This window comes from Cavia porcellus, unplaced genomic scaffold (assembly GCF_034190915.1).
Source record: "Cavia porcellus strain 051 isolate PalLab524CR breed Dunkin Hartley unplaced genomic scaffold, mCavPor4.1 scaffold_4, whole genome shotgun sequence".
Lineage (NCBI taxonomy): Eukaryota > Metazoa > Chordata > Mammalia > Rodentia > Caviidae > Cavia > Cavia porcellus.
In genome coordinates, this window is record NW_026947487.1 from 80,477,753 (window position 1) to 80,504,527 (window position 26,775).

At 33.4% G+C, this 26,775-nt stretch overlaps 1 protein-coding gene across 1 annotated transcript in view; it reads right to left on the bottom strand.

The window, feature by feature from the left end:
- Window positions 1-627: 627 nt before the first annotated feature.
- The window catches only part of Stpg2 (sperm tail PG-rich repeat containing 2), a 574,832-nt gene continuing 548,684 nt past the window's right edge, over window positions 628-26,775 (bottom strand). The window contains exons 13-14 of the mRNA XM_063246672.1: window positions 5,893-6,035; window positions 628-910 (exon numbers count right to left, since the gene is read on the bottom strand). Coding sequence (XP_063102742.1) covers window positions 868-910; window positions 5,893-6,035 — 186 coding nt within the window. The 3' untranslated portion in view covers window positions 628-867. The remainder of the gene's footprint in view (window positions 911-5,892; window positions 6,036-26,775) is intronic.

A 26,775-nucleotide genomic window follows, 5' to 3' on the forward strand; every position in this document is an offset into this window, starting at 1 on the left:
TTTATGTAAATGAATAACTCAATTTCATTAAAAATAGCAGTATCTAAAAATTGGGGGGAAGGGTGGAAATTTGAATAAGCAGTACCAAAAATATTTAGAAGAAACTACTTCTGGTTTCTCTAAATCTCAATGAAGTAACTATAATTAAAACAATTTATGATATAGTTCAAAATTTTCAAAAAGGACTAAAATTCCTAATATATAAAATTATTAACATTTTAAGGGTTAGAAGTACTTATAACCTTATAACTCTGATTTGGTTATTATACATGTAGTGTAGCAAATTACTGTAATATGCCTCATAGATATACAAATAAAATTAAGCTAATATATCAGTTTCTTCCACATAGGCAGGTTATTGAAGAGAATTATAATGTTGCCAACCATTTAACCACTTTTTCTTTGTTCTCCTATTGCACATAAACTTCACACAAAGTAAAACATATTGAATATTCCTTTTATGATGTTTATCCTCTACTTTTAGAAATTCAGAGAAACAAAACAAGAAAACAAGTCAAGTAGAAAACACATACACATAATACTATCATTTACCTCATGTGAGTGTGGCTAGTATTTGGAAAGTAATAAGTTAGAAAATGAGATTCTAAAGTAAATAAGAAAGGTTTTTCATTAGATGTCTTTATTGAGCACTATGTGTTATATGAAAGCATCAGTTTTATGTTTGGAAAGACTGCCATAAATACATATAACACTTTTGTAATAGGAAAAAGTTAAGCGGGAAAAAGAATTCAATGTCTTATAAGAACAGATTTTTCTATCTCTAGAGGTTAGAAGACCAATTATGTTCCTTCGAGCAGCTGATAGAAGACATCATCAACCGGGAAGTGCTTCTGTGGAAGAAGCCTGTCAGCTTCCCCATATATTAATAGATATTACCTCTGGGGAGCATCTGTGGGAGAGAAAAGCTATTTTGGTAAGTGATATCTCTACTGTATTTTGCTATCTAAGCCAAAATATTCTTTCAGATAGCCTTGTTAGTTATATCCTCAACTAAAAATAAAAGAAAAATGCATGAAAATTTTACAAAATGCCTGTTATTGCTAAATACATTAAGTATGATCAAGCAATTCATAATTTGTCATAACTGTGAATTTTGGATTGCCCTAATGGCATTGCTGGTGATTAAAAGTGCACCACACTCCTGCAAATGTGCAGACATGACATCTGGAAAGGAGCATATTCAGTAAGATGAAGTGTTACTGATAATCAAATCAAAACAAAAAGAGGTACTCCAACTTTCACAATATAACTTACACTGATTTCATCATTGATTAATATTTTCATAATAAATTTAGTCATAAACATATTTGTAACAAATAAGAATCCCTATTAGCTTTTATCTTAGGATAAATTTCATTTTTCCATTATACTTCATATATGTGATAGCACAGATGACAATAGTTTACAGAAAGCTCTTCTGCCACCAAAAACACTTGAGTAAAACATGACTAGACACAAGTTAAATTTCTAAGCCCACAGAATTTGTTTTGGTGATGTCCATCATGCCACCTGACCACGGTGCTCTTCTGTTATCTAGCTTGTTCTCTTTACCCAAACAAATTGATTTTTAAGTATATTGAATTTTTAAGGTATATTCATTTTTCTTTAGAATTAGTGTAGCAGCTCAGCCAAACATGGAACTTCTAGTTGTGGAGTAAAAATGTTTTGCATGGAACTTAATTAAAGGAAGGAGCCGTTGAATGATATGTGTATTTACTGAAATGCAGAATAATTATGAATGCAAAGTTAGTAGTTTTTGACAGTCTCTAGGAGGGTGCTATATGAACATGCATGAACATGAAAGATGAGTAGAGCGTTTTTGCTCACATGCACTGTAAAGCTAAGGTCTGGCTTTGTCTTCAGCAGTCTTTATCACAGGTGTAGAATAGTGATGTCGACCTTTCAGCAACAAGGGCCTAAACGAGAAGTGCCAACACAGTAATTAACCCCAGAATACTGGGGTTTTAATTTAGAAAAAAACAAGTGATATCTTTATGTCCTTTTTTTTTTTACAAGAGAAACACATTAACAAAGATTTCAATGATACATTTTTTTAGGTAAAAAGTTTGCACTCTGTATGCTTTTGCACAATTAATGTGATGTTTGCTATTGCATGCGTGCTGATATTTCGTCAAATCTTGGCTGGGCAACTTGACTTGCATGTGGACAGAGAGGGCTTTATGCCCACTGTAGCCCCATGGTATAGCTCACTGCCACTGGCTTAGAATGTGAATGAGGGACCAGGGATTTAATTCAGTAGCATAAGCACTTGCTTGGCAATTGCAAGGTTGTAAGTTGGATTCCCAGTACAACACACACAAAAATCAATCAATAAATAAGTAAATAGAATGTGAATGAACTCATTGGAACTGAAAAAGCATCTTTGAAGCCATTTTTTGTATTGCATCATATAAAAACATCTAAATAAGCACATAAACTTAACATTCTTCCAGGTTATCACAGGATAATAATAATAATACACAAAGGCAGCATATCTGCAAGTTTAATAAATGAAATTTTAAAATATGTGGTAGGTTTGGTACACTGATTAGTAAATGATTGTGTCAGGATACAACATGTTTATATGATAAAACTTTTTCAGTTGTTAATACTTATTAAAGATATGGGGGTTTAGAAATTGTTTAAAAGATAAAAAGGAAACAACTTGACAAATTGTGGTAAAGACAATTCAGATACGTCAACATAACTTATTGTAGACTATGTTACTGAGAAAAAAATAAATTTTATTTCTGACTAGATCTATCTAAGCCAATGGGAAACTCCAGAGATGATCAGGTATTGAAGACTCAGGAATCTGGAGAAAAGAGAAAGAGAGACCAACACTAGGAGAGCCTTAGATTCCAAATGATGAAAATTTGGTTCCTAAATGGCACAAGCCCAAAAACTTAAGAAAACAGTCATAATGTGGACAGAAATCTCAGCTGATATTTTGTCATTCTAAGGATGGACAGAGAGACAAGTCCAAAAAACAAGACATGAGGAGACCAGTTCTTAAAGAAAAGGGAAGCACATGGAAAGAACATAACAATATGTCTTTTTTTTTCTCCTCAGTAATTTGGTAAATTGTATTTGGTGCAGGATGAAAAGGCTTCAAAATAACATTTGGGCAGTTGCACAAAGAAGTCTGCAGTTTCACAGAATGAGGGAAAAGTCGTGAAGGAGAGACTCATGAGTACCATTGCCTTCCTTATAGGACACCTAAGGGTCTCAACTTAGCAATACAGGCAAAGGCAATCATTTCAGCACTAAAAAAGAGAGAAACAAGCTCTTCACTCAAATAATGCCATGTTGGAAGAGTGGGCTGACCCATATTGAAAGAACCTGAGAGACAGCAAAGGCATATACTGTCTAGAGGAAGGTGATATGAGGGAGGAAACAAATTACCACTCCATTTTTTGCATGAAATATCCAAAATTTATTCAAATTTCTTTAGTTGCAGAAAACCCAATATTAAAATTAATAGAAGACTCTTTGCACCGAGGAATCTAGAAGACATCTTGTTTATTATGCCAGTGGTCTGAGGAACAATAAATAGTCCCCAAATCACCAGCAAAGAACTAGCTTTAATATAGTTAAATTTAAATATAGTCCTATTTAAGTCCTATTTAAATATAGTTTATAAGCAGAAAGTACAAAGAATTCCATGATTGGTTACATGCATTGAATTAAGTCATGTAACTCTAAATATATTTGCTTAAAAGAATTATTTATAGCAGCATAGAAACATCCTGGGGACATGGGAAGGGATTCAGATGGAACAAGCAGAATTAAAAAGTATCCTTGAGTGGGTTACTCAGCACCAATCAAAATCCTTGATGCCACTTAGAAGCAATACATTTTCTTAACTAAAGGAAATATAAGCTGAGAGTAATCAAATGGGCCCAGTGCATTATCAGAAGAAAAGCAGCTGAACCCAAACAGTTGAGGGCAACTGAATTCAGCAGGGTGTTTATGTGTCAGGCAGCAGAAGCAGAGTCAAATAGAGTCTGCTATTTGACTTTAACTTGCTATAACATGGCTATAAGTTTGCTATTCTATTACCATACCTTTACTAATCATATAACTGTGCCCTTACAATTATACATGTCAAGATATAGAATAAAAAACAAAAAAATTAAGGTAATAAACAGACAATATAAGCAGATCCAATAGTAAAACAGAGTTGGGATTATCTACTATGTACTTTAGAATTATGAAGACTAAAATGCTTCATGATACTGCTAAAATATTGAAAATCACAACATGTAACTTAAATTCTTACATAATACATAGAAATTATGGAACTGAATATATAATAATGTAATAATACAATAAATGTTTTAATTTTCATGTTAGATGGCTGGAGAGGATTAGTAAGAGAAGATATTGTTATAGACTGAAATATATAGACTGAAATACAAAGAGGAAAAATGATTCATAATCTACAAAAGAACCTATGAGACAATTAGACACAATATGAATATTTAATATCCATACTGCATTTTCACCAGGCAGGAGGCAAGAAAATCTATGAACAGAAGAGCTCACTAGATTTTAAAATACCTATGGAGAAAAAGTAAAAGCAGTCACATGAATAAAAAGCATCACCTGCAAAGAAAGTATTTCATCAGAAATCACAAGAAGCAAAACAAAGCAATAGCATCTTCAAAATGCTGAAAGAAAATATACAGCAAACTGGAATTTTTTATCCACAAAAAAATCTTCAAAAAGGAAGATGGAATAAAGATATTATTTTTCAATAGAATTCATCAATTCACTGGTATAGAAAAATAATTTTATACTTTTCTAATGACTATATAAAAACACAGAAAGAAGCAAATATATTAAAAGTACTACATATTTTATTTAACCCAGTGTATCTGAAATAGTGTTTCAACATGAAATACAAAACACAATTAATGAAATATTTTAAACTTTTTTAAAACAATCTTTTCAAGATCTGGTGAGTATTTAGATTTGGAGTGGATATCAATTTAAAATAGTCATATTTCAAATGCTTAGTACGTTTATGTGATTAGTAGCTACCATGATGGAGAACAGATTTCTGTCTCTCACAAAAATAAACTTAAGTGGAATCTACAGTATATATATATTGGATCTATTGTTGAATAATTAGTTTAATAAGATATTAGATATTAAAGTTCATATTTAATTATTCTAATAAATACTTTTCTGTTTGGAATATGGTAGAGTTCTCTGACAATTAATGCAATCAGATCAGGTTCCTAAAATACAATGCCACTTAATGACATGGATATACTAAAATAAAAGTAAAACTTTGTGTGGAATACAATAATACAATTAAATATTTTTAATCCAATTCCATTTTACATTAAAAAATCAAAGCCAAACCAGTATCATAGTCATTATTATATACTCGGCATTTAATTCATAGTTCAATATTCATTAAATCATTCTGTAACAATGTCTGTTCTTAATCCAAATCTGTTTGAATGTACAATTTGGCAAAAAAAAATAACACCTTTCTTAAATATTGCACTAAGATAGAATTCCACAATAACTGACTAAAGCATAACATCAATTTTTTTCTCTGTATTAGAAAAGAAAAGTTAATGAAAAAAGCTGTCATACCTCATTTTGTAACTCTTCTGTCACTGTATTAAAGGCAAAAACTTAAAACAGACTTTCTAAAAACAAGATTAGCACTTATTTCTAGAACCTGACAGTTAAACTCTTTTATAATATGCTAATTATTTCTCAGGGCCACAAATTAAAACAATCTCTGGAGTGCTAATATATTGCTTTGAAAACAGGGGGTCATTTATGTCATTTAATGTATGGCTTTTAAAGGTGTAGCAAGTGTCTGAGGGTGAGGACAGGCATACTCACTGTTTAGAAGCTTGGGTTTTGCCTCCTGGGTGTCTTGATTTGGCTTTTTGTTCTATAATATTTTCTGTCTTTGTGATGAGAGGATTTAACAGAGTGACATTAAATGTTCTCTTTAGAACGGAATGTCTTAAAAATGGACTGAGCTGTAGAGATTCAAAGGAAAGAATAGCATATTTAAGTATATTATTCATAAAATTTGAACAATTATTTTAAATAAATGAATAATGAACATAAATGTAAACTAACTTATTAATATTTCTCATTAATGTCTTATATATTTGTATTCCTGAAGTTAATACCTGTAAATGTTCTTTAAAATATAAATGAGTTATGTCATGTGCTTAACTAAAGTGTATTTTAAAATTCTCACCAAAATACATACATATTTGAAAGAAACTAAAATATTTGATAAATACTCTAACTTTCTAAATAAATCTATACTATTCTACTTGTGAATATCAATACATTTTAATCTCAAAATAAAGTTTGCTGTCAATTAAGATAGATACTGATATTCCACCTATCACCTTTATCCTGTCAAGAAATATTTGCTTTGTGCTACCATCTACAGAAGGCTGCTTAACTACTGGAGAAATACAGTGTTAAAGTCTTTCTTTCTCCCTGTGATACATCTCTAAAAACACTGAGACAAACAAGAACTTGAAAACACTTTCAAAGCAAAATAACCAAACAACAACAAACTATTTTCAATTGCTGTAAAGAAGTTTACTAAATCTCAAAATAAATTTAATTTTATATTTATTCAACCAATATGTATGCATCTGCTTTGTGGCAGGGGCTGTTCTAACATCACCTTGCCAACACTTCTCTCCCTGTGTACATGCCCTCCCCCAAAACATCATCCAGCAGGGTAGGTGAAGAGATGAGAATTACAAGTCAAATTTCTAAATGTATAGCTATCATTTGCTCATCTGTATGTGACAAGGTGGAAGGTAAAGGTTTGGTCATTTTCACACATAAAATAATAGGTACCAGTGCAAATTTAAACTCGGACATTTTCAAAGTCTGTGGCTTTCAGAAGTCTATCTCTACTTTTGAACTTTTGTTTCCTCATTTTTCAAATGGACTTACTGATCTCTGACTTACACAGGCTTTCTGGGCATACCAGCTGAGTTAAAGGACCTAAAATAGTCTTTGTTTTTGACACACAGAATAAATAACTTAGTGATTAAATGCAGAGTTTTCATTACTTGGAAACCATCCCTAACATCTGATTTCTGAATCTTCTTAACTTCTTAATCTCTCAGTACTTTATACATTTGGAAAACAAGTATAATAAAGTAATACCTATCTTGAAACACAGTTATGAGGATTAAATGAAATTTTATGTGTAAGGCATACCAATTGACATATTAAAATCATTAGGTGTTATCACTAATTTGTGTAGTGTTTTCCAAAGAGTAAATATTTGTGTCAAGTTACTTAAATTTTAATTCTTATTGCTATAATTAAGCCAGTAAGGTGGAACACCTTCATCTAGCAGTCTGCAAAAGTCCTGAAACCTCACTGAGATAAAGTCAGCATACATTTAGGATACAATTGAAAAGAATATTATGTGCAACACCATATAATCTTTGGAGGTATTTGCATTTGGAAAAAGGAGTTATCTTCTACTGAGACCATCAGAAATGACTATATATATATATATATATATATATATATATATATATATATATACAATTATGAAATAAACCATGTAATTGAGGGAATCTCCATTTTTTCCCATTACTAGCACCAGTGTTCTTTGAACTCAGATTCTTCTGGAAATGACCCCAGGAGTGGATGGTTAGGGAAGATCCTTCATTCATGTTAAAAATAGTTACAGAACACTGATCACTTACAATTTTTAAGGAATTACTGCTCAGATATGATAGGGCTGGGAATCACTGAAATGAGGTTTGAAATGAGGGTTAATTGTGGTCTCTGACCTCCAGTTTCTATTAAATTTTCAAGCAAAGACATTGACTTCAGAAAGTTAGGAACTGGTATTCACAAGAAATGAATAAGTGAGATAGCATAATTGGGAATAAAATACAGGGCAAATATGGCATCAACAGGATTCTATTATAGCACAGTACTCAGCATAATCTTACAAGCTGCATAGTCAACTTTGTTTCTGACTCACACACAACAATAAGCTGAGCTGAGGATGGTATTAAATCTGCCACAACCAAAATGCCAGCAGCATCCTAGAGGAAATAATCCTAAAGTTCACATGGAACAGAAAAGGCTCAGAATAGCAAAAGCAATTTTGAGCTACAGGAGCAAGGCAGGTGGCATAGCAATATCTGACTTCAAGCTATACTACAAAACAACAGTGATAAAAACAGCATGGTAGTGGACCAAAAACAGATATATGGATCAATGGAGTGCTGTAGAGGATATGGAGACTTCAACACATTCAGTTATTTGATTTTTTTTTTTACAAAAGAGTAAAAAACATATGTTGGAGGAAAGATACCATATTCAACATGTTGGATAGATAGATAGATAGATAGATAGATAGATAGATAGATAGATAAGAGAATACTAGTTGCCTATAAAGAATGACAAATTTGAGACAATTGAGGGAAATGGATGCACCTGGAAAATATATTAAGTGAAATAAATCAGACACTCAAGTTTAAATACCATCTGGTATCTCGTTTGAGTGAAGCAAAGTACAAAGACTAACAATGGATGGATAGAAAGGGACAGGGGACAGCTCCTCTTGCAATAGGGAAGGCAAGTGGTGAGGAGGAGGGGAGAAGATATTCACTGCAGTGAATATACACATTATATGCCATAACATGAGCTAAGATTAGTATCAGCTGAAATCAGGATAGGTGAATAAGAGGAAGGAGGAGGAAAGTAGGAGGAAAGGAAGGGGGATTCAAAACAGAACCAAGCTGTGGTACACATGTATGCCCCCCCGGGATGACTGTAACCACAGGTACTTCAAGCACTGACTAATACATTTTTTTAAATGAAAAACAAATAAACTGAGATAACAGAATGTCTGAAATTGGGAGCCAGGGAAATAGATGCAGAATAGGAACAGCAAGATTTATCTACGGCAGATATAAGCAATGGAATGCTTCTAATGACATTCACCACACTAGTTCTTTCTAGATCTCTCCTCTAAGGTTCCCAGTTCTGAAAGAGTCTGACATTGAAGGCCCAAGTTACAAAGGTTTATGGAGCTGAGATGGTATGCATTACAAAACAATATAAAGTCATACTTTAATGTGACTCAAGTCCAAAAACAGGTAGTCAGCTCAATAGAAAAGCAGATTATTAGACTTAAAATAACCATAGCCATTTAGTGCATGACAAAATTGACATTTCAATCAACATGAAAAGGAAATACTCAAAGGTGGTATGTACTTGAATGATGAGTTTTATATTCTGAAAATAAAAATGATTACACATTATATCTCATATCATGGGCTCACAAAATTTAAATATTTAAACATTTAAAAAGAGGATATTTGAATAAACAAGCGAACATTAGATCAAGGAATATATTTTAGGAAATTATCCTGACTCTGCATGGAGGTAACTGAAATTATATTGATGATATTATGTTATAATTTTTAAAATTCAGTAAAGTTTTTCAAATTTTCCGGGAAAATTTTGATCACTTTTAAGAAGTTATTCTTAAACTAGAAAAAATAGAATGTTCTCACAATTATTTTGTAAACACAACATCTGATTCCAAAATATGGTTAACACTAAAATATTTGAACTACGAGATTTTCAGATTTGCCATGAAGCTGAACCCATCAAGACAATGTAGTACTCAGGAAAGAACAATAAACAAATCAATGGAACAGAAATCAGACTTCGGAAAACCAGCCACAGAAATATACTTTATGTGGCAAGCTCTCCTTAGATAAAGGACCAAGGCAATGCAAGAGAGCATTAGAATAGTGTTAAGGTGATTTTAACAAGAAGTTAGCAGAGAACCAAGACATAATGATGAGATGTGGCAATGAACACAAGGCTAAACTTTAACAGTCATTACAATGCAGTGATATGGATAGCAGCACACAACCCAAAGTTCTCAACTACTCAAAGCATCTAATTAGCAATCTGCTTCTTTTTAAATCATGTGCAAGTGGAGAAGCAAAAGGACTGGCTTTTCTTATTTTGTATTCAAAGCATTTTCCTCGTAAAGATAACTTCATTTTATCTGCATTGAAATCATGTTTAGATTGTAGCTTTTCAAACACAAAAATATCTGAAAGCACATGGCTGCAGCAGAGAACCCTAAAATCCACTTAAGCTTTTTATAGTCCGTGTTCCATCATTTGTAAAACTGATTTAAATTTAATCCGAGCTAAAGAACAATTTATATATGCCATTTCATTGAAATTATGATTAATGTGCTTGAAATATGAATTATAAATGAGATAAAATCAATACCATGTTAAAAGCCATGCTTCTGGTTCAAATTCATAATGAAATAAATTAGAATATATTCTAATTTGCTATTGTTTAGAGTTTTCACTGAAATTATAAATATATATATATATATATATATATTCATTTCCTTTTATATATTATATACATAAAATAATGTATATTCATTTTCTGGGGTAAAAGACAGTGCTTAAAGCATTCTAGTCACAGGGGTTATGAGACCATTTTATGTACATGTTAGGTAAGACAGCAGCTATTTATTTTTCTATGGTATGATGAATCCTTTTTCAAAGAACACTAAGAACTTTTATAAATGTATTACTGTACATTGTTCATTGTCAGTGAAAACTGAGAAATAATGACCTATCATCTTTTGTACTACTGATTAGAATAAAAAAGATTAATGAGATTAAGCAAATAGTGAAACTAAGCTTACCAGATAGCTTCAAAAAGGTCTCTGTCATAAAAGACAAAGACCGTGGACCTATTCTATATTAAAGGAGATTAAGGGAACATAGTTGTTGTACTAAAGTTTGGAGAGAAATAGATTTAATACAGGACACAAAATTTATAAGGTTAGTTTATAATATTCACCCAAAAAGTCAAATGCAGAAGACTGCAGGAGATATATCCATGCACTAGAGACCCAAAGAATCCTATTAGGGCCTGGATCCCACAGCAATTTACTGCATGAGTCCAACTGGAGGCCTAGAGCCCACAACAATATCTCATGCAAGTCTGTATCAAGGATCTGTGCTGGGAAGGCTCAAAGGTCACTGGTAGAAATCAGAAAGTCTGCACGAGTGGGATAAAGGATGTATGCCAGCAGGCTGAGGGATCTGCATTGCAGCCAGGAAGTAATGCTCAAAGTAAGGAGCAGAGTTCCCTCAAAAAGAACCACATCCATTCTCAGTGACAGCAAAGACACAATCACCTCTGACAATGATAAAAGCTGAGTTCACATCAAGAAAACCAGTACAATGGCAGACAGATAGCAGCAGCAACGGAGGCTCTCTGAGATTACCAGTTTAGAATCCAGGAACAGTGGCGTGTGAGGAGTCCTACGGGAGGGGAGATGCACCCTGCCGACCCAGGAACGAACTAAGCTGAGAGAAACCAACTGGAAATGCAATCCTGATGCTATAACAGGAACAGATAAAATCTCAGTGTGGAAGCTGGATCCTGCTCCATTGGAAGCCACGATTTGAATTTCCTGCTGCTGATACTGTGTCCCAATCTGCATGGCAGGGGAGAGAGATGCGCGAAAGCTCTGAGAGCTGGAATCGGCGAACCAAACAGCGTTGAGAGCAGGACTGGCAGGGAGCCCTGCATTGACCTGCGGTGAGTGAAAGAAATGGGGACCCTTTCATAGAGTAGGAGGCTCCAACAGAGGACATTCTGGGAATGAACAGACTAGCTGGAACAGGGTCCTGCATGACTTTAGTCGCATATTCCCCTCTCAAGCGGGAGTGGTGGGGAGCACTTGGCCTGGTGACGTCACAGACTAAGATCCAGTAGGCTAGCCCAAATCAGGTCCCTGAACCTGGTGGTGCACACTAGAAATGAAGCATTCAGTAGGTTGACCTGGAGGGGTGGGCTCAGCAGAGGCTGGCCAAGTCTATGTCTCCCTAGTACACTGCAGTGGGTGGGAACACCTAGATGGCGGATTCAAACAAACTGTAATAGACAAAGAGAAAAAAAACTGGGCCTCCTACATATGCTTGTATGGAAGGAACAAAAAGTATGGGAAAAGGGAGCAACAAGAAAGGGTCCTAAGTCCCCAATCCTGAGAACACTGATCCAGGAAAGGTAAATGCAAAAGAGAATAAAGACAGAAAACCTGCAATATCAGACACAGCACCTATAGATATAAAGTGGTATCTCCGGAGCCTCATAGACAAGTTCAAAAATGAAGTATTTAATGAAATAAAGCAAGAAATAAGTAGAATAGTTAGAGAAATGCTAAACGCCACCCAAGAAAAAACAGATGGTGGAATGGAAGAACAGAAAAAAGGGGAGAATTGTTTGATGGAGAAAATAGAGAAAACATAGAATACGTGAAGCAGGTTCAGAGGAATTACCAGTAAATATTTATTAAAAGCATAGCATAGATATGGAAAAGTTCAAAAAATAATGTGGCATAATGAGTATACAAAAGGAATCCTTGCTGCACAAGCAGAAATTAAATCCTTCAGACCACCACACCTACTACAGGGCAGGCCCAAATCACAGAAGTTGACTCCACATAATATGGTTGTGTTTAAAATGAAATTTTAGTTTATTAATTTTTCTTTATCATTTAGCATGTTAATTCCTGTTAAGTATTTGACTAGCTCACATTAATGAAGACATTTTCCTATTTCTTTTGGTCTAGAACATTTATTTTATTTCTCATGCTTAGAGCAATAATACATCTGATTTTATTTCATCAGTATGTAATTTAAGACAGCAATGCATTCTTTTTCCATATGAAAAGGAAGCTACTAAGAGAGTAAATAGGTAATAAATTGTGCAGGATACTTTTGAGACAAAGAATAATATGCAGAATATATAAAGAGCTCAAAAATTAGACCCCAAAGTTAAAGATCCAATTAAAAGTGGCTTCCGAAATGAGGATGCTTTTCAGATGAAGAAATATAAATGACCAATAAATACATGAAAAAAAAATGTTCAAAATCACTGATCATTTGAGGAACACAAATTAACAAACACTGAGTTTCCATCTCGCTTCAGAAAGAATGACTACCATTAAGAAATTAAGCAATAGAAAATGCTAGTGGGACAGTGGGGGAAAATAAACCCTTTTTTATTGTTGGTGGGATGGTATAGTGATGCAACCACTATGGAAGGCATCATGAAGATTCCTCACAAAAATAAATAAATGAATGAATAAATAAAAGGAGAAATTCCATTTGACACTGCTATTCTCCTTGTGGGTATCATCCCAAAAGAGGTAAAAGGCATCATACCATTGATTAATGCATACCTATGTTTATAGCAGCACAATTCATAATTGCTAAATCTTGGAAGCAGCCTACCTATCCATTCAGAGATGAATGGATTTTTAAAAAGTAATGTTTACATACAATGGAGTATTACTCTGCCATAAAGAAGGCTAAACTGACTTCCAGGAAGATGGTAGAATGGTAAGAAGCAAAGAAGGAACCTCTCTGATATTTGATGTCCAGATAATGGACTATAGCAATGTGAGGAAAAAAGAGAGATGTGGTTCTCCTGGACCCAGAAAGGATTTGAAGTGAGAACTGATGCCAACAGGAGAGCAAAGAGAGACTCCAACAAATAAGGAGATGTTGGACAGTGCCTTCTCCCTGAGTCAGGACTCACTGTGTATGAGGGGCTGTTCAAACCTGCATACTGCTGGCAACCCCAGAGGGTTCCATGGAGAGATGCACAAGGTAAATGGAGCAGTGGGCAAGGCAGACTGCAGGGGCTGGTGGTGAATGGTGCAGGATTGGATGTCCCACGGAGAGCGTGATTGGAGAGAAGCCATTTGGGGGAGGAGTCAACTGAGCTCAAAACGAATGCTGGCTCCATCTAATGGCCCCAGTAGGGTCAAGCATGCAGAGGTCATGCTGACTGCTGCAGGCTGTGTGGCTCTGGTTCCAGTTTCATGGCCAGAAAGCACCCTGAACTTTAGAAGAAATAAAGTTTTAGGCTCCCTGGGACTACTCACAACTCTGCCACAAAACTATGCTGGTTTGCTGGAATTAATCAAAATGGATCTGGATCCAGTCTGCCCACATTGCCTACCACTGACAGCAGAGACACACCTTAAGTAAACATTTTCTCTTTCTTATTTTTCTGTCTCTCTTTCCTTTATTTTTCTTTTGTTTTGTCCATTGTTTGTTCTTTTTAAATGAGTGATAACACAGTTTCTAGTTTATTTGTAGTTGTAATTCCATTCTGTTCTTTTTCCTTCCGTTTTCTCTTTCCCTTTCATCTTCTACACTTGTTTCTCAAAGTTTGTGTGATCCTCCTTTGTCCTCCAACGTTGCTTGTTCTTCTCTTCTTCTATTTCTCTATTTTCCCCCAATCCTCTACTGAGGATAAAGTTACTATGTTGAGCAAATACTATGTATTTTGCTGCATACAAATTTTCTAGTTTGTTTTAGATTTTTTTGTATAATCACAAATCTAATTGATATGACTAAAGGTGGTAAATTAACAGTTACCTCAGTTTGTCATTTTTAGACTGTGTTTGATGCATTTGTTATTGCTGATTGTACCACTTTAGTCAAACTGACATAACTGTTACAGCCAGTTGTTCTTTCTGGTATTCCAAGACTCTGATTGCCTAAATGTCATAAAAAAATACTCTGGCCCAGTGTCAGAGAAACAGGGACTGAGCCAAGGAAGCAGTAACTTCACATCCTTAGTATACTGAAGAGGTGGGCTCTTGTAACAGACTCAAAACCTGAAAGCCAGCAACACCTAGAAGACATCTCACAGAAGCAGTCATTGTTAAGAGTTACAAATACTAGGAATAAAGCTACTCACCATAGGTAATTTACAAGTATCAATCCAGGAACTAACAAAAAAAAATAGAAAATGAAAAGATACTTAAAGAAGGTACAAGCCCAGACATACAGCCCACCAAAAGCAAATCCAAGTGGTGATTAGATGAAACAATCTGAAAGCCATCCATCTGTACTCCCTTAAGTGGAAGAACAGAAGCAACAAAGCAGATGAATGAACTCCCATCAAAAAACAAGTCAAAAATGATTTCTGATACCTACAGAGATAAGGACCGCAATAAAGGTATAATTAGTGACTCTAGAGCACATACATATTAAAACAAGAACCTTAGAAAAATGATGGAAACTATGAATGGATGTCACACATAGGAAAGAAACAGAATCAGTAAAACAGATTCAAAAGGATATCCAGGAGATTAAAAATTCTATTGCAAGTATACACAGCAAAATGAGAAAATGTGTGGATAGAATTTCAGAGATAAAAGTCAGGTTTGAAGTTAGGAATCATTTAAAGAAAGATTTCTTTAGAAGAGTCAGGGGACCACAAGAAATCAATCCAACAGATACTAGATGAAGCAAACAAGAATAACATAATATTGATTGCAATCAATGAAAATGCAAGAAATAGCAAAAGTGGCATAAAACCTATTCAAAGGTGACATGGCAAAAAACTTCCTGGCAGAAAGAAAGAATTTGGCATAGATAATTGAGGAATATGCAATTCCAATTAGCCATGATGAAAAAAATCTACATTCAGGCATATCATAGTCAAGATTCCAGAAATTAAACACAAGAACAGAATATTAAAAGCTATTAAAGAAAAGAAACAAATCATTTATAAAGAAAGACCATCAGAATCACAGATAAGTTCACAACACAAATGCTTTCAAGGAAATCCTGGAGTGAGATATTTCAAACTCGAAAACAAAACCTCCAACACAGACTGATGCACAATGAAAACTATTTTTCAAAATTGATGGAGAAATAAGAAAATTCCATGACAAAGAGCACCTGAGCATATTTATGACCACCAAATGAGCACTCAAAATTATTCTGAAGGGTATTCTAGAGAAAACAAGGATTACAACTCCATGAAGCCCAACAGAATGAATCTACCAGGTAAGATAAGTAAGAGGGGGAAATGAAGGTAGCTAATGATAGAAAAATAACACAACATGGATAAGTTAATATATATTAGTTATAACTACTAATGTTAATAGTCTCAATTCACCAATCAAAAGACACAAACTGGAAGAATGGATCAAGAAGCAAGATCTAACAATATGCTTCATATAAGAAACATTTATTTCAAAAAAGAAATTCATAGACTGAATGTCAAAGGATGGAAAACAATACTCCCTGCCATAGGAACCCAGAACAAAGCCCAGACATACAGAAGCCCAGAACAAAGAAGGGATAGCTATTCTATTTGAACACAAGGCGAATTTCAAGCCAAGACTGATTAAGAGAGACAAAGAAATATACACTTGTTAAGGGAACAATCCAAGAGAAAGACATGACAACCATAACTATATATGCACCAAATATCAATGCATCCAACTATATAAAACAAATATTAATGGACCTGAGAAATAAATAAGCAATATTACAATTGTATTCAGGGATTTCAACCCCCACTATGACAAATGGATCACCTAGAAAAAAATTAACAGTGAAATTTTGTACCTGAACCAAACTTTTGAACAAATGGATGTAGCATATGTCTACAGAATGTTCCGCTTCATATCAGAATAAATATTCTCCTCAATTGCATATGGATATTCTCCAAAACAGACTACATACCAGCCTATCAAACATATTTAAATAAATGCAAAGGAATTAAGATTATCCCATGCATATAATCAGACCATAGTACAGTAAAATTGGAAAACAATGGTAAAACAAATGAAAAGAAATTCATAAACACATGGAAATTAAATAACACCCTCCAAAACAACTAATGAGTCACACATGAAATTAAAGAAAAAGTTAGACAGTTTCTAAAATTAAACAATAATACCAATACAACATACAGGATGGTAGGGAACATGAAAAATTCATTCTTCCAAGGGAAATTTATAATGGTGAACACCAAATCAGGAAAACAAAATGAACTCAAATGAACAACCTGATGTTTAACCTCAAATTTCTAGAAAAACAAAAGCAGGCCAAATCCAAAGCTCATAAGATGGAGGAAATTATAAAGACTGAAGCAGAACTTAATGCAATGGATACTATTAAAACAATACAAAGAATCGATGAATTGAAGAGTTGGTTTTTGAAAGATTAAATTGACAAAAACCACCCTTATCAAAACAAAAGATTCAAATTTATACAATTAATAATGAAAAGGGTGAAATCAGAACAGAACCTATAGAAATTCAGAAGGTGTATTGTTACGTAAAGAAATCATATTCTAATAAAAAAATGAAGAAGAGATGGACAGACTTTTAGATAAATATGAATCGACAATTCTGAGTCAAAAATATGCAAAAAATTTTAAAAAGCTAATATCAGTCAGTGACATTCAAAATGTAATTAAAAATTTAGCAACAAAGTAAATTTCAGGCCCTGATGAATTCACTGCTGAGTTTCACAAGAAATTTAGAGAAGACCTAATCCTGCTGCTTCTCAAACTCTTTAATGGAATTAAAAGGGAAGCAATATTCCAAAATTCATTCCTGGAAACAAGCATTACCCTGACACTCCCTGATACTAAAACCACAGAAGACCCAACCAAGAAACTGAACACAGGCCAATATCCCATATGAACATAGATGCAAAAATTATCAGTAAGATACCAGCAAACAGAATGCAGCAAATCATCAAGAAGATTATGTACTAGGACCAAATAGGAATCATGCCAGGGATGCTAAAATGATTTAACACATGCAAATCAATAAATGTAATACACGACAGTAACAGAGCCAAAGACAAAAACCAAATGATACCTCAATAGATGCCAAAAAAGGATATGGTGAAGTGTAAATCCATTCATGCCAAAAACTCTGCAGAAAACTGGAAAAGATGGTCATTATCTTAATCTGATAAAACTCATCTATGAGGGGCTGGGGATTTAGCTCAGCGGCATAAGCACCTGCCTTGCAAGCAGGCAGTTGTGAGTTCAATCCCTGGTACCGATAAAAACGAAATAGCCAAAAAAAAAAAAAAAAAAAAAAAAAAAAAAAAAAAAAACTCATCTATGACAAAACAATAACCACAAGCATACTAAATGGACAAGACCTGAAAACTATCTCTTTCTAAAATCAAGAACAAGACAAGGTTATCCGCTATCACCATTCTTATTCTGTATAGTCCTGGAAACACTAGGCAGAGCAATTAGATAAGAGAAAGAAATAAGGATAGAAAAGAAAAGTTCGATGGGTAACATGATACTCTACATAGAAGAAGAGCCCAAAACTCCACCAAAAGACTTGTAGATTTAAAAACCAAATTCAGTAGTGTAGCTGTATATAAAGTCAACATCAAAAATCAATAGTCTTCCAGTACGCAAACAACCAACTCACTGAGTGAGAAATTAGGGAAATGTCTTTCACAATAGCATTTAAAAAATGAAATATATAAGAATCAATATAATTAAAGAAGTAAAATATCTCTACATTGAAAATTACAGTACTCTGAAAAATGATATTGAAAAGGTTATCAGAAAATGAGAATACATCCCTTGCTCTTTAATAGGAACAACCAATATAGTGGAAACACTTTGCTTCCAAAATTGCTATAAAATTTAATGTAATCCTGATCAAAATTCCAACAGTATATCTTACAGAATTAGAGAAAATTACCCTCAAATTCATGTGAAACCAGAAGAGACCTAGAATAGGAAAAGTACTGGCAAAGCAGGAGGCATCGTAATCCTTAACTCAAAATTATACTACAAAAGTACTGTGATAAAAACAACATGGCACAAAAAAAATAAGGCCCAAGGATCTGTAGAACATATTAGAAGATGCAGAAACAACTCCAAACATACTTAGCCACCTTATCTTTGACAAAGATACCAAAAACACTCTCTGGATAAAAGCCCCTTTAATAAATGGTGCTGGAAAAACTCACTTTTTACATGTTGAAGATGAAAACTAGACCTTATCTTTTACTATGAAACTAAAATCAAAATGAATCAAATATCTAAATATTTAAAACAGAAACACTAAATCTGCTGGAAAAGAGAACAGATAGAACTGTTAAAGAGATTGATATAGGCAAACACTTTATGAACAAAATCCCAAACACAGGAACTATAATGAAGAATTAATTTCACCTTCTTAAAAAGCATTTTCACAGCAAGAGAAAGCACCAACAGAGTTAAGAGACAACTCACAGTGTGGGAAAAAATCCTTGTCAGCCCTTTCTTAGATAAAGGACTACTATCTTAAAAAAATCATATATATATATATATATATATATATATATATATATATATATCACTCAAAAAATCAGAGCTCTCAAATGAAAAACTCAACCAAATGGACTTCTGAAATGAAGAGACTTCTCAGATGGAGAAATAGAAACAGAAAATAAATATATGAAAAAATATTCAACATCACTGGTCATTTGAGAAATGCAAATTAAAACAACTCTAAGATTCTATCTCACCTCAGAGAGAATGGCTGTTATCAAGAATTCAACCAATAACAAAAGCTGGTGGGGCTGTGGGGGAAGTATTTGTATTAATATTTTCCTACCTCTTCTGAGGACTTTACATATGATTTTTTTTATGGAAAAGTTTTATCATTGTAAGATAAATAAGTATATTTTTCTTTTGTGAAATTTGCCCACTGTATTTATGATTATGTTAACTTTTACAATGTATTTATAGCTATATAGTTATATTGACCATTTCCTTCTGGAGTTTAACAAAAGTTTTTTACAACATATAGTAAAAGAGGTAGAATAAAAAATGAGCTATGTAAATAAGAGTAAGAGCTGGGAACGCTGGCACATGACTATGCTACCAGTATTGAAGAGGCTAAGACACGATTGTGAATCAGAAGCCAGCCTGGGCTACACAGCATGGTCAAGACCAGCTCGGAGTACACAGCAGGACTCTGTCTCAAAAAAAATAATTAAATTAAATTAATAGTGATGCTAAAATTAATGCATAGACAAAGAAAACTGATGAATTTTTAAATGTCCCTTCAAAAGTCTACATCATAGGTTATTTAATGCCATAAATCATGCACTGAAGTATGTAAAGTGATTACCTATAATTTTAGAACTGGTTATAGAATTTTTAAAAGATATTCATAATTGACTTTTTGGTACTCAGGATAGTATAGTCAAAACCCACAAGTGTGTGAAGAAAAAAAATAGTTAACATTTTAGTGACATTTTTTTAAAGTTCACAGCATTCAAATGAAATACTATAGTTGAGAAGTAGAAAATGACTAAGTTATCTCCAGTATCTGAAAAAGGTCATGAGAATTGCAAACACTGATTTTAACCCATCCTCTGGAAAAAACTTAACTTGATACTTCTTTGACATTATCAAAGGAGGATACAAGCTAGACTTAAGGAGTATTAGCAAAAGTTTATAATACGATTATTTTTGGTTTTCATGGCAACTATTCATTTCATAAACTAAAATGTTAAAATTATAAGATTTTATATTAATAACTTTTATATTTTAAATTGGATAAAAAGCATATAAATTCTTACTTATATATTATATAATCAAATATTCTTCTTCCTTGTATTCATATTTTTAAAATCCAAAAGCATCATCATTCAATATTAACAGCAAAAGTAAAACAGAATAACTAGATGATGATTTGAAAGATTTTAACTTTAAAATAAATTTCATGTATAAGTTCAAGAATTCATTTTACATTCATTGCACTCATATTAATGAGCCACAAAGCATGTTAATAATGTGATTTTTAAAACTTATCAAAAGGAAACCAGTCTATTAACTGACCATAATAAATATAGAATTTAGTAATATATACAAAAGCAGGCAAATACATTTAAAAATTTAGATTGCTTTGTTGAGTGGATGGGGTGACAAATGCAAATTTAGTAGACATGCAAAATAAGCACACTGTAAGTAAAGAATACAATCAAAAAATCTATACTAAATAAACATCTTAACATAGTTTGAGAAAAAATATTACTCATGAAGTTACTGAAACTGCTTTCACATTTGTTTTAGAGAGTTTTCCATATGCTGCTTTGCGAATGAATTTTCTAATAGGTAATAATCTACTAAGCATCTCTATGGGATTACACAGACTATAGATAATAAATATTATCTATATAAAAATAGCAAGATAACAGGGACTTCTTGCTTAAATAATTATGCTACACATCTTCTTAACATTTAATCCTGTGATTAATTCATATTTTTCATCAATATCTGTGTAACTAATAAAGACCAAAGAAAATGATTCTGCCTCTAGATAAATGTTTACAAGATCTTAAAAGATTAGTGCACAAAATGTTTGTCAAAACTTTCTACTAATATTATGATTTATTTAGAAATGTGTGACATTAAATTTTATTACTATTTGAAAAAAATAATGAGTTATTTCTTTGCATTTTAAAAATTCATATTTATGTACAATTAAGTTTATTTGTTTATTTAATTGATTAAAGGTAAACACTCTTTTTCTTCCTGGTTGGCCATAAGGAAGAAAGAAAAACTCCGGAGTCTTTTGTGCTATGTGGAAATGAGAACTTATTAGCTTTCCATAGTTAATGTTATCTATAATCAGTCTCTTTTCTTCCTTTACATTATTTTTTTCCAAAAACTGTAGAGCAGGCACTACTAACTAAAGTTCCAAAGTTTCAGCTTTCTGCTTTTTAAAAGAAAAGGCACCTACAGGTGATTTTAAAAACTCAGTTTCTTTGGAGTGATCATTGTAAACACTAACCTTAGACTGTTAATATTTTCCTTCTACACACTAGAGCAACACATCAACTCCTCCCTATTTCAGTTGAATCTCGTTCCCTTTCCCGTAGGCAGAGACAGCTCTTCCCATATATCACAGAATCTTGTAATAGTATGGACTGTGCAGCAGAATGAAGAGAAAGGTATCCGAGAACAAACAGTATTTTAGTCAAGCTACTTTCAGTTTTCTCACAGATAAAACCAAAAACTTCCTTCTCTTTACGATTTGGCTTTTCTTCCTGTACAGAAACAAAAAGTATTAAAAAACCAAACTTTGGGGCTGGGGATTTAGCTCAGCGGCATAAGCACCTGCCTTGCAAGCAGGCAGTCGTGAGTTTGATCCCTGGTACCGATAAAAAAGAAAAAAAAAGTGTAAAAAAGAAAAAGAGAAACAAACTTTAACACTTTCAAAATAGTGTGGTATACTAGTCAAGCAATTTAGTTTGCTGTCACTTTTATAAGAAATATGGATCAGAAAATGGACGATGAAGATACTCTCATACATTTGGAAACATTCTTTACCCCAAACATTTATCATGATATTCAAACAATGCTATTAAATACTAATGTGTTCATTGGCTTATAAGAGCTCAGTTTTCTGTATTAACAACTTAACAGCATCTAAAAATGTTAAAAATATGTTAATGTACAATATTAAAAAGCTAAAAATATGTTAATGTATAGTATTAAAGAGCTGAGTAAACTTTAAAGAATTTGGATTTGTCCATTTTCCATTTCTTTTACAATAAAATAAGCCAAAATCTCAAAGCAAGTATTAATAATCAAGTTCATTCGTAATGGCTAAAAGAAAACTTTACTATATTCTTCACAGAAGCATGGATTGCATTGTTTAATTAGATGCAGAAGAGTATAGAAGAATATAACTGATAGGATGTTGCTACATTTTACTAAAAAGAAGGTACTGTGGAGAGCAGAATCAGGGAGAAAGAGACTAGGTTCTGTTTTAAACAAGAGCTAAGACGAGAAGGTAGTAGCATTTATACATTTCATAGTAGAACTCAGGAAAGATAAAATTAGGCATTTGTAATTCATGAGTGTAAGGAAGACAAAAAGCCAGAGACACAAACAAAATTGATTGAATCAAATTCCTAGTGCCAAAAGGGAATCTGAAGAAAGGCCACAGAAAGACACAGAGCTGAAAGAGTCTGTGGTCACCAAGAGAAGGCAGGGCAGTGAGTGCCTGCAGAGGTCCTGTACACATTGTGTTATTCCTGGCCTCCTGTCACATTCAGATTAAGACAGGGAATGACCTGACAACACTGAAAGGACCACTATTCCAAAGGCTGGTAATTAAGGAAGTTCTACTTTTGAAGGTCTCATTTCCAGAAGCCATGCATATACCAGGGTATACAAGTCAACATTTGGTAAAAAGAAAACCTTACTACAACGCTAGAACATACTAGAACGACTATATATAACAAGCTACAATGGTGGAAACCTTACACTTATAATGTAACATGTTTTAAACTTATAGAATAAAATTAAGATTTTAGACAATTATTTTTTATTATAATCTTTTCCTTTAGTGGATAATAAATAAAATAAGCCACAGAGCTATATCCCCAGCCTCCTTGATATTTTTATAATGAAATAAAAAAAATGGCAGGAGATTAGAAAATATGACAGATGAATAGCTTCAATAAGAGCTGGGGGATTTTAAAACCACAGCTGATTGTGATCTGAGACACATTTACTTTTCTGACTTGTGCTACTTTGTCAAAGTTTTTCACAAACATATTCTATGATTTATAAAGCAGGAGAAAAATTCATTATTTTGCAAAGGACAATTTGGTATATTATATATCGTTAGTAGTCTATGATTTTTTCAATACATATTATGCAACAATTCTAAATAATTGGACTTATGAGTGTGTCTCTCTTCTTACAGTGTGTCTTTAAAGGATTCTTATATAATATTACATCACACACAATGTACTAATTACCATATAGGTAAGATTTTAATGTCATTTATGTGAGTGTATGTCACAAGGCCACAGTCTCAGGGTAGAACAAGATAAGAAAATAGCCATACTCCTCCTATTAGAGTACACTACTATTATTTCAATGCTTCTCAAAAAAACTCAGAATAATTTAAGTCATTGAAGTGATTCCTTCAGAGAGCATGACTTCTTCCCTACTAATGTACTACAAGCCTTATCTGGCAGTCCTCAGAGAGCCCAGCAAGGTGCCAAACATGCCCATGGGCAATCATGATGAAGGAACTGAAGGCATTTGGGTGGTCAAATGAGAACCCGACTTTTTTTCAGACAGTTATAAATGTATCTGTTCATTTTACCTATCTAGCTTCTTATTAAAAAATTGATTTAGGACAGTATTTTACTGTTGGAGAAATGAAAACTAATACTTTAAGTGTAGGTTCACATCAGTTAAAATTTAATATTGTAAATACAATACCACTAAAATTTGAAGAAAATATTTCCTGAGTTTTTATTGATTTAGCTGAGTAATTTTTCAGTGTCACCAGAACTTCTTACAAAATAAATATCTTGATAGTAGATAAAATTACTTTTTGTCTCTGTCGAGCTCTCAAATTTGCCTCACCAAAAATAAAACATGTATATATTGAAAACATTGTGTTGGTGTATGTGTGCATGAGGGTGTGTGTGTGCATGAGGGTGTGTGTGTGTGTGTGTGTGTGTGTGTGTGTGTGGTATAAGGGCCTTTGCACTGAGTTACCTACCCAGGCCATTTTTATTTTTTTAACTTTGAAACAGCTTCTTACTAATTTTCTAAATTATCTAGGCTGGGCTTGCACTTGCAATCCTCCTGCCTCTGCTTTCTAGAGTGCTAGGATTACAGGTGTGTGCCACCACTCCCAGAAGACAGCATATAGTACTTTTTAAGAAAGCTAACAGCCTCTACATCATCCTAAAAATAAGGAAAACACCTGAAATAATAACTCTTCTTATGCTGTGACTCAACCTTATATTTTTGTATTGGCAAAGGGAAAATTACAGAAACAAACAAGATCAGCAATAAGTTTAGGCAGGAAGGACCCATGAAGAGGTGAAGTACAGAGGACTTTTTGCTCAGTGAAACTACTTCGTATAACACACAACTGTGACATGCAATAAATGATACTACATTTGTGGCATCCAATGACATGCTGAACACTGGTCAAAATTAAGCAACGGATTAGAAAGGGAATCCAGTGCAAATTGTGGCCATGAGTTCGCGGTGATGTCTCAGGACAGGATCATGGATTGTGAGAGACCTACCACCGGTGCTGAGTGTAGATCCGAAGGTTGAGTGTTCGTGGAGACTAAGAGTAAATGGCAACTTCGTCTGTTCTGCTCAGTTTTCCTATGAACCCAGAACTGCTATGGAAAGTAAAGCTTATTAACTTGACAAAAACTGAAGTTTTGAAAAGGAGTTCTTCACTTTTTCAGTCTACTCTTAAAAGCAATGATGAAGACTACACTGAGAACCTGGAAACTAGTGCTGGGATGTTAGGGAGTAGACCGCGGGATCTCTGTAGTGAGAAGCATCTTGATGCCACAATTGGGCAGACTGGCCAGACACAGTGACTACAGAAATCCCACCAGCTTCTAGTGCATAGGAGTATTACCTGGAATTTTGCTGCACAATACTTCCTCACTGTGTGCATATAGGACAAGCTTTTTATACCACATCAGGAAGGTGGAAAATATTTAGAGCAAAGGCTGATGCCTAACCAGAGCCTTATGTCTCTTAACAAAAAAAAAAAAGAAAGAAAGAAAGAAAGAAAGAAAGAAAGAAAAAAAATCTCAGTTAATGTCATTATCATTTTTACTTTCTTTTACTGGATTTTTATAGAATATTAAGCAGTGAGTGCAATAACTGTGGTTTTGGACCATAATTCCAAATGATACAATCATAAGCAGTATAATCTTGATAATTCTGAATGCTGAAATCCTAAAGATCAAAATACCAAAACCTAAATATCGCAAAAGATTGAAATTTCAGCAATTTAATTTTGTAAATAAACAATCCTTTAAAAGACATTGATTTTTCCAAGTGGTGATGTACCTATAATCCAGCTACTTCAGAGACTGAAGTAAGAAGACCATAAATTCAAGTTTAACATGGGCAATTTAGCCAAACCCTTGCCAAAAATTACAAGATTAAAAAAGAAAAAGAATCCCAACCAAAGGGTTGGAAGTGCAGCTTTAGTGATAGAATGCTTGCCTTATATATATGAGGTCTTAGGTTCCATTCCCAGGCACACATGCATGCACACACACACACACACACACACACACACTATTGATTTTTGTTTTTAAAGGAAATTTATTTGTGAAACATATAAAAACACAAAAGAGCACTTTATAAGCCACTTTATATAGTAGTATAAATAATAGTGATGTTTATACAATCCTAAATGTTCACACATATGAACTAGAGTGGATAAAGAAATAATACAAAAAGTGAACTGTAGAAATGTGCGACCCCATGGCTTATACCTTTGTACGTGCAGCTTTGGAACTCCGCTGGCCTGATGCACAGACCAAGCCTTAGGACAAGACGCACCCAACAACACACTGTCACCTTTATACATCCACTCATTCCAGGGGCCCAAGCTTTTATAAATTTAATTTCTTCCTAAATTCAGACATAGAAAAAGGCTATGTCATCATTGAGGAAGTTCCAACATTGCCACAAATGTATTTTACTAGTGTACTAATACACCTATTGATTAAAGATCCAACATTTTCATCTAAATGAGGAAGAAAAGATGCCCGAGCTCACATCTTACATTCAGTACAGCACTGCGCCTCTTATCACCATCATAAGGCAAAAAAACAATGATGCAGATTGTAAAAGAATAACTCAGCCTTTTCAAAGACAAGAAAGAATTCCTACAGGGAAAAATAAAGACTCTAAAAGTGTCAAATTCCCTAGATAGGTCAATATGCAAAAATCAATTGTTTCTACAAATTAGCCAGGATATATCTGAATTTGAAGATAAAATTGTAAATTAAAAAAATCACCACAACATATTTTTAAAACAGGATAAGTTTAAGAAAGTAT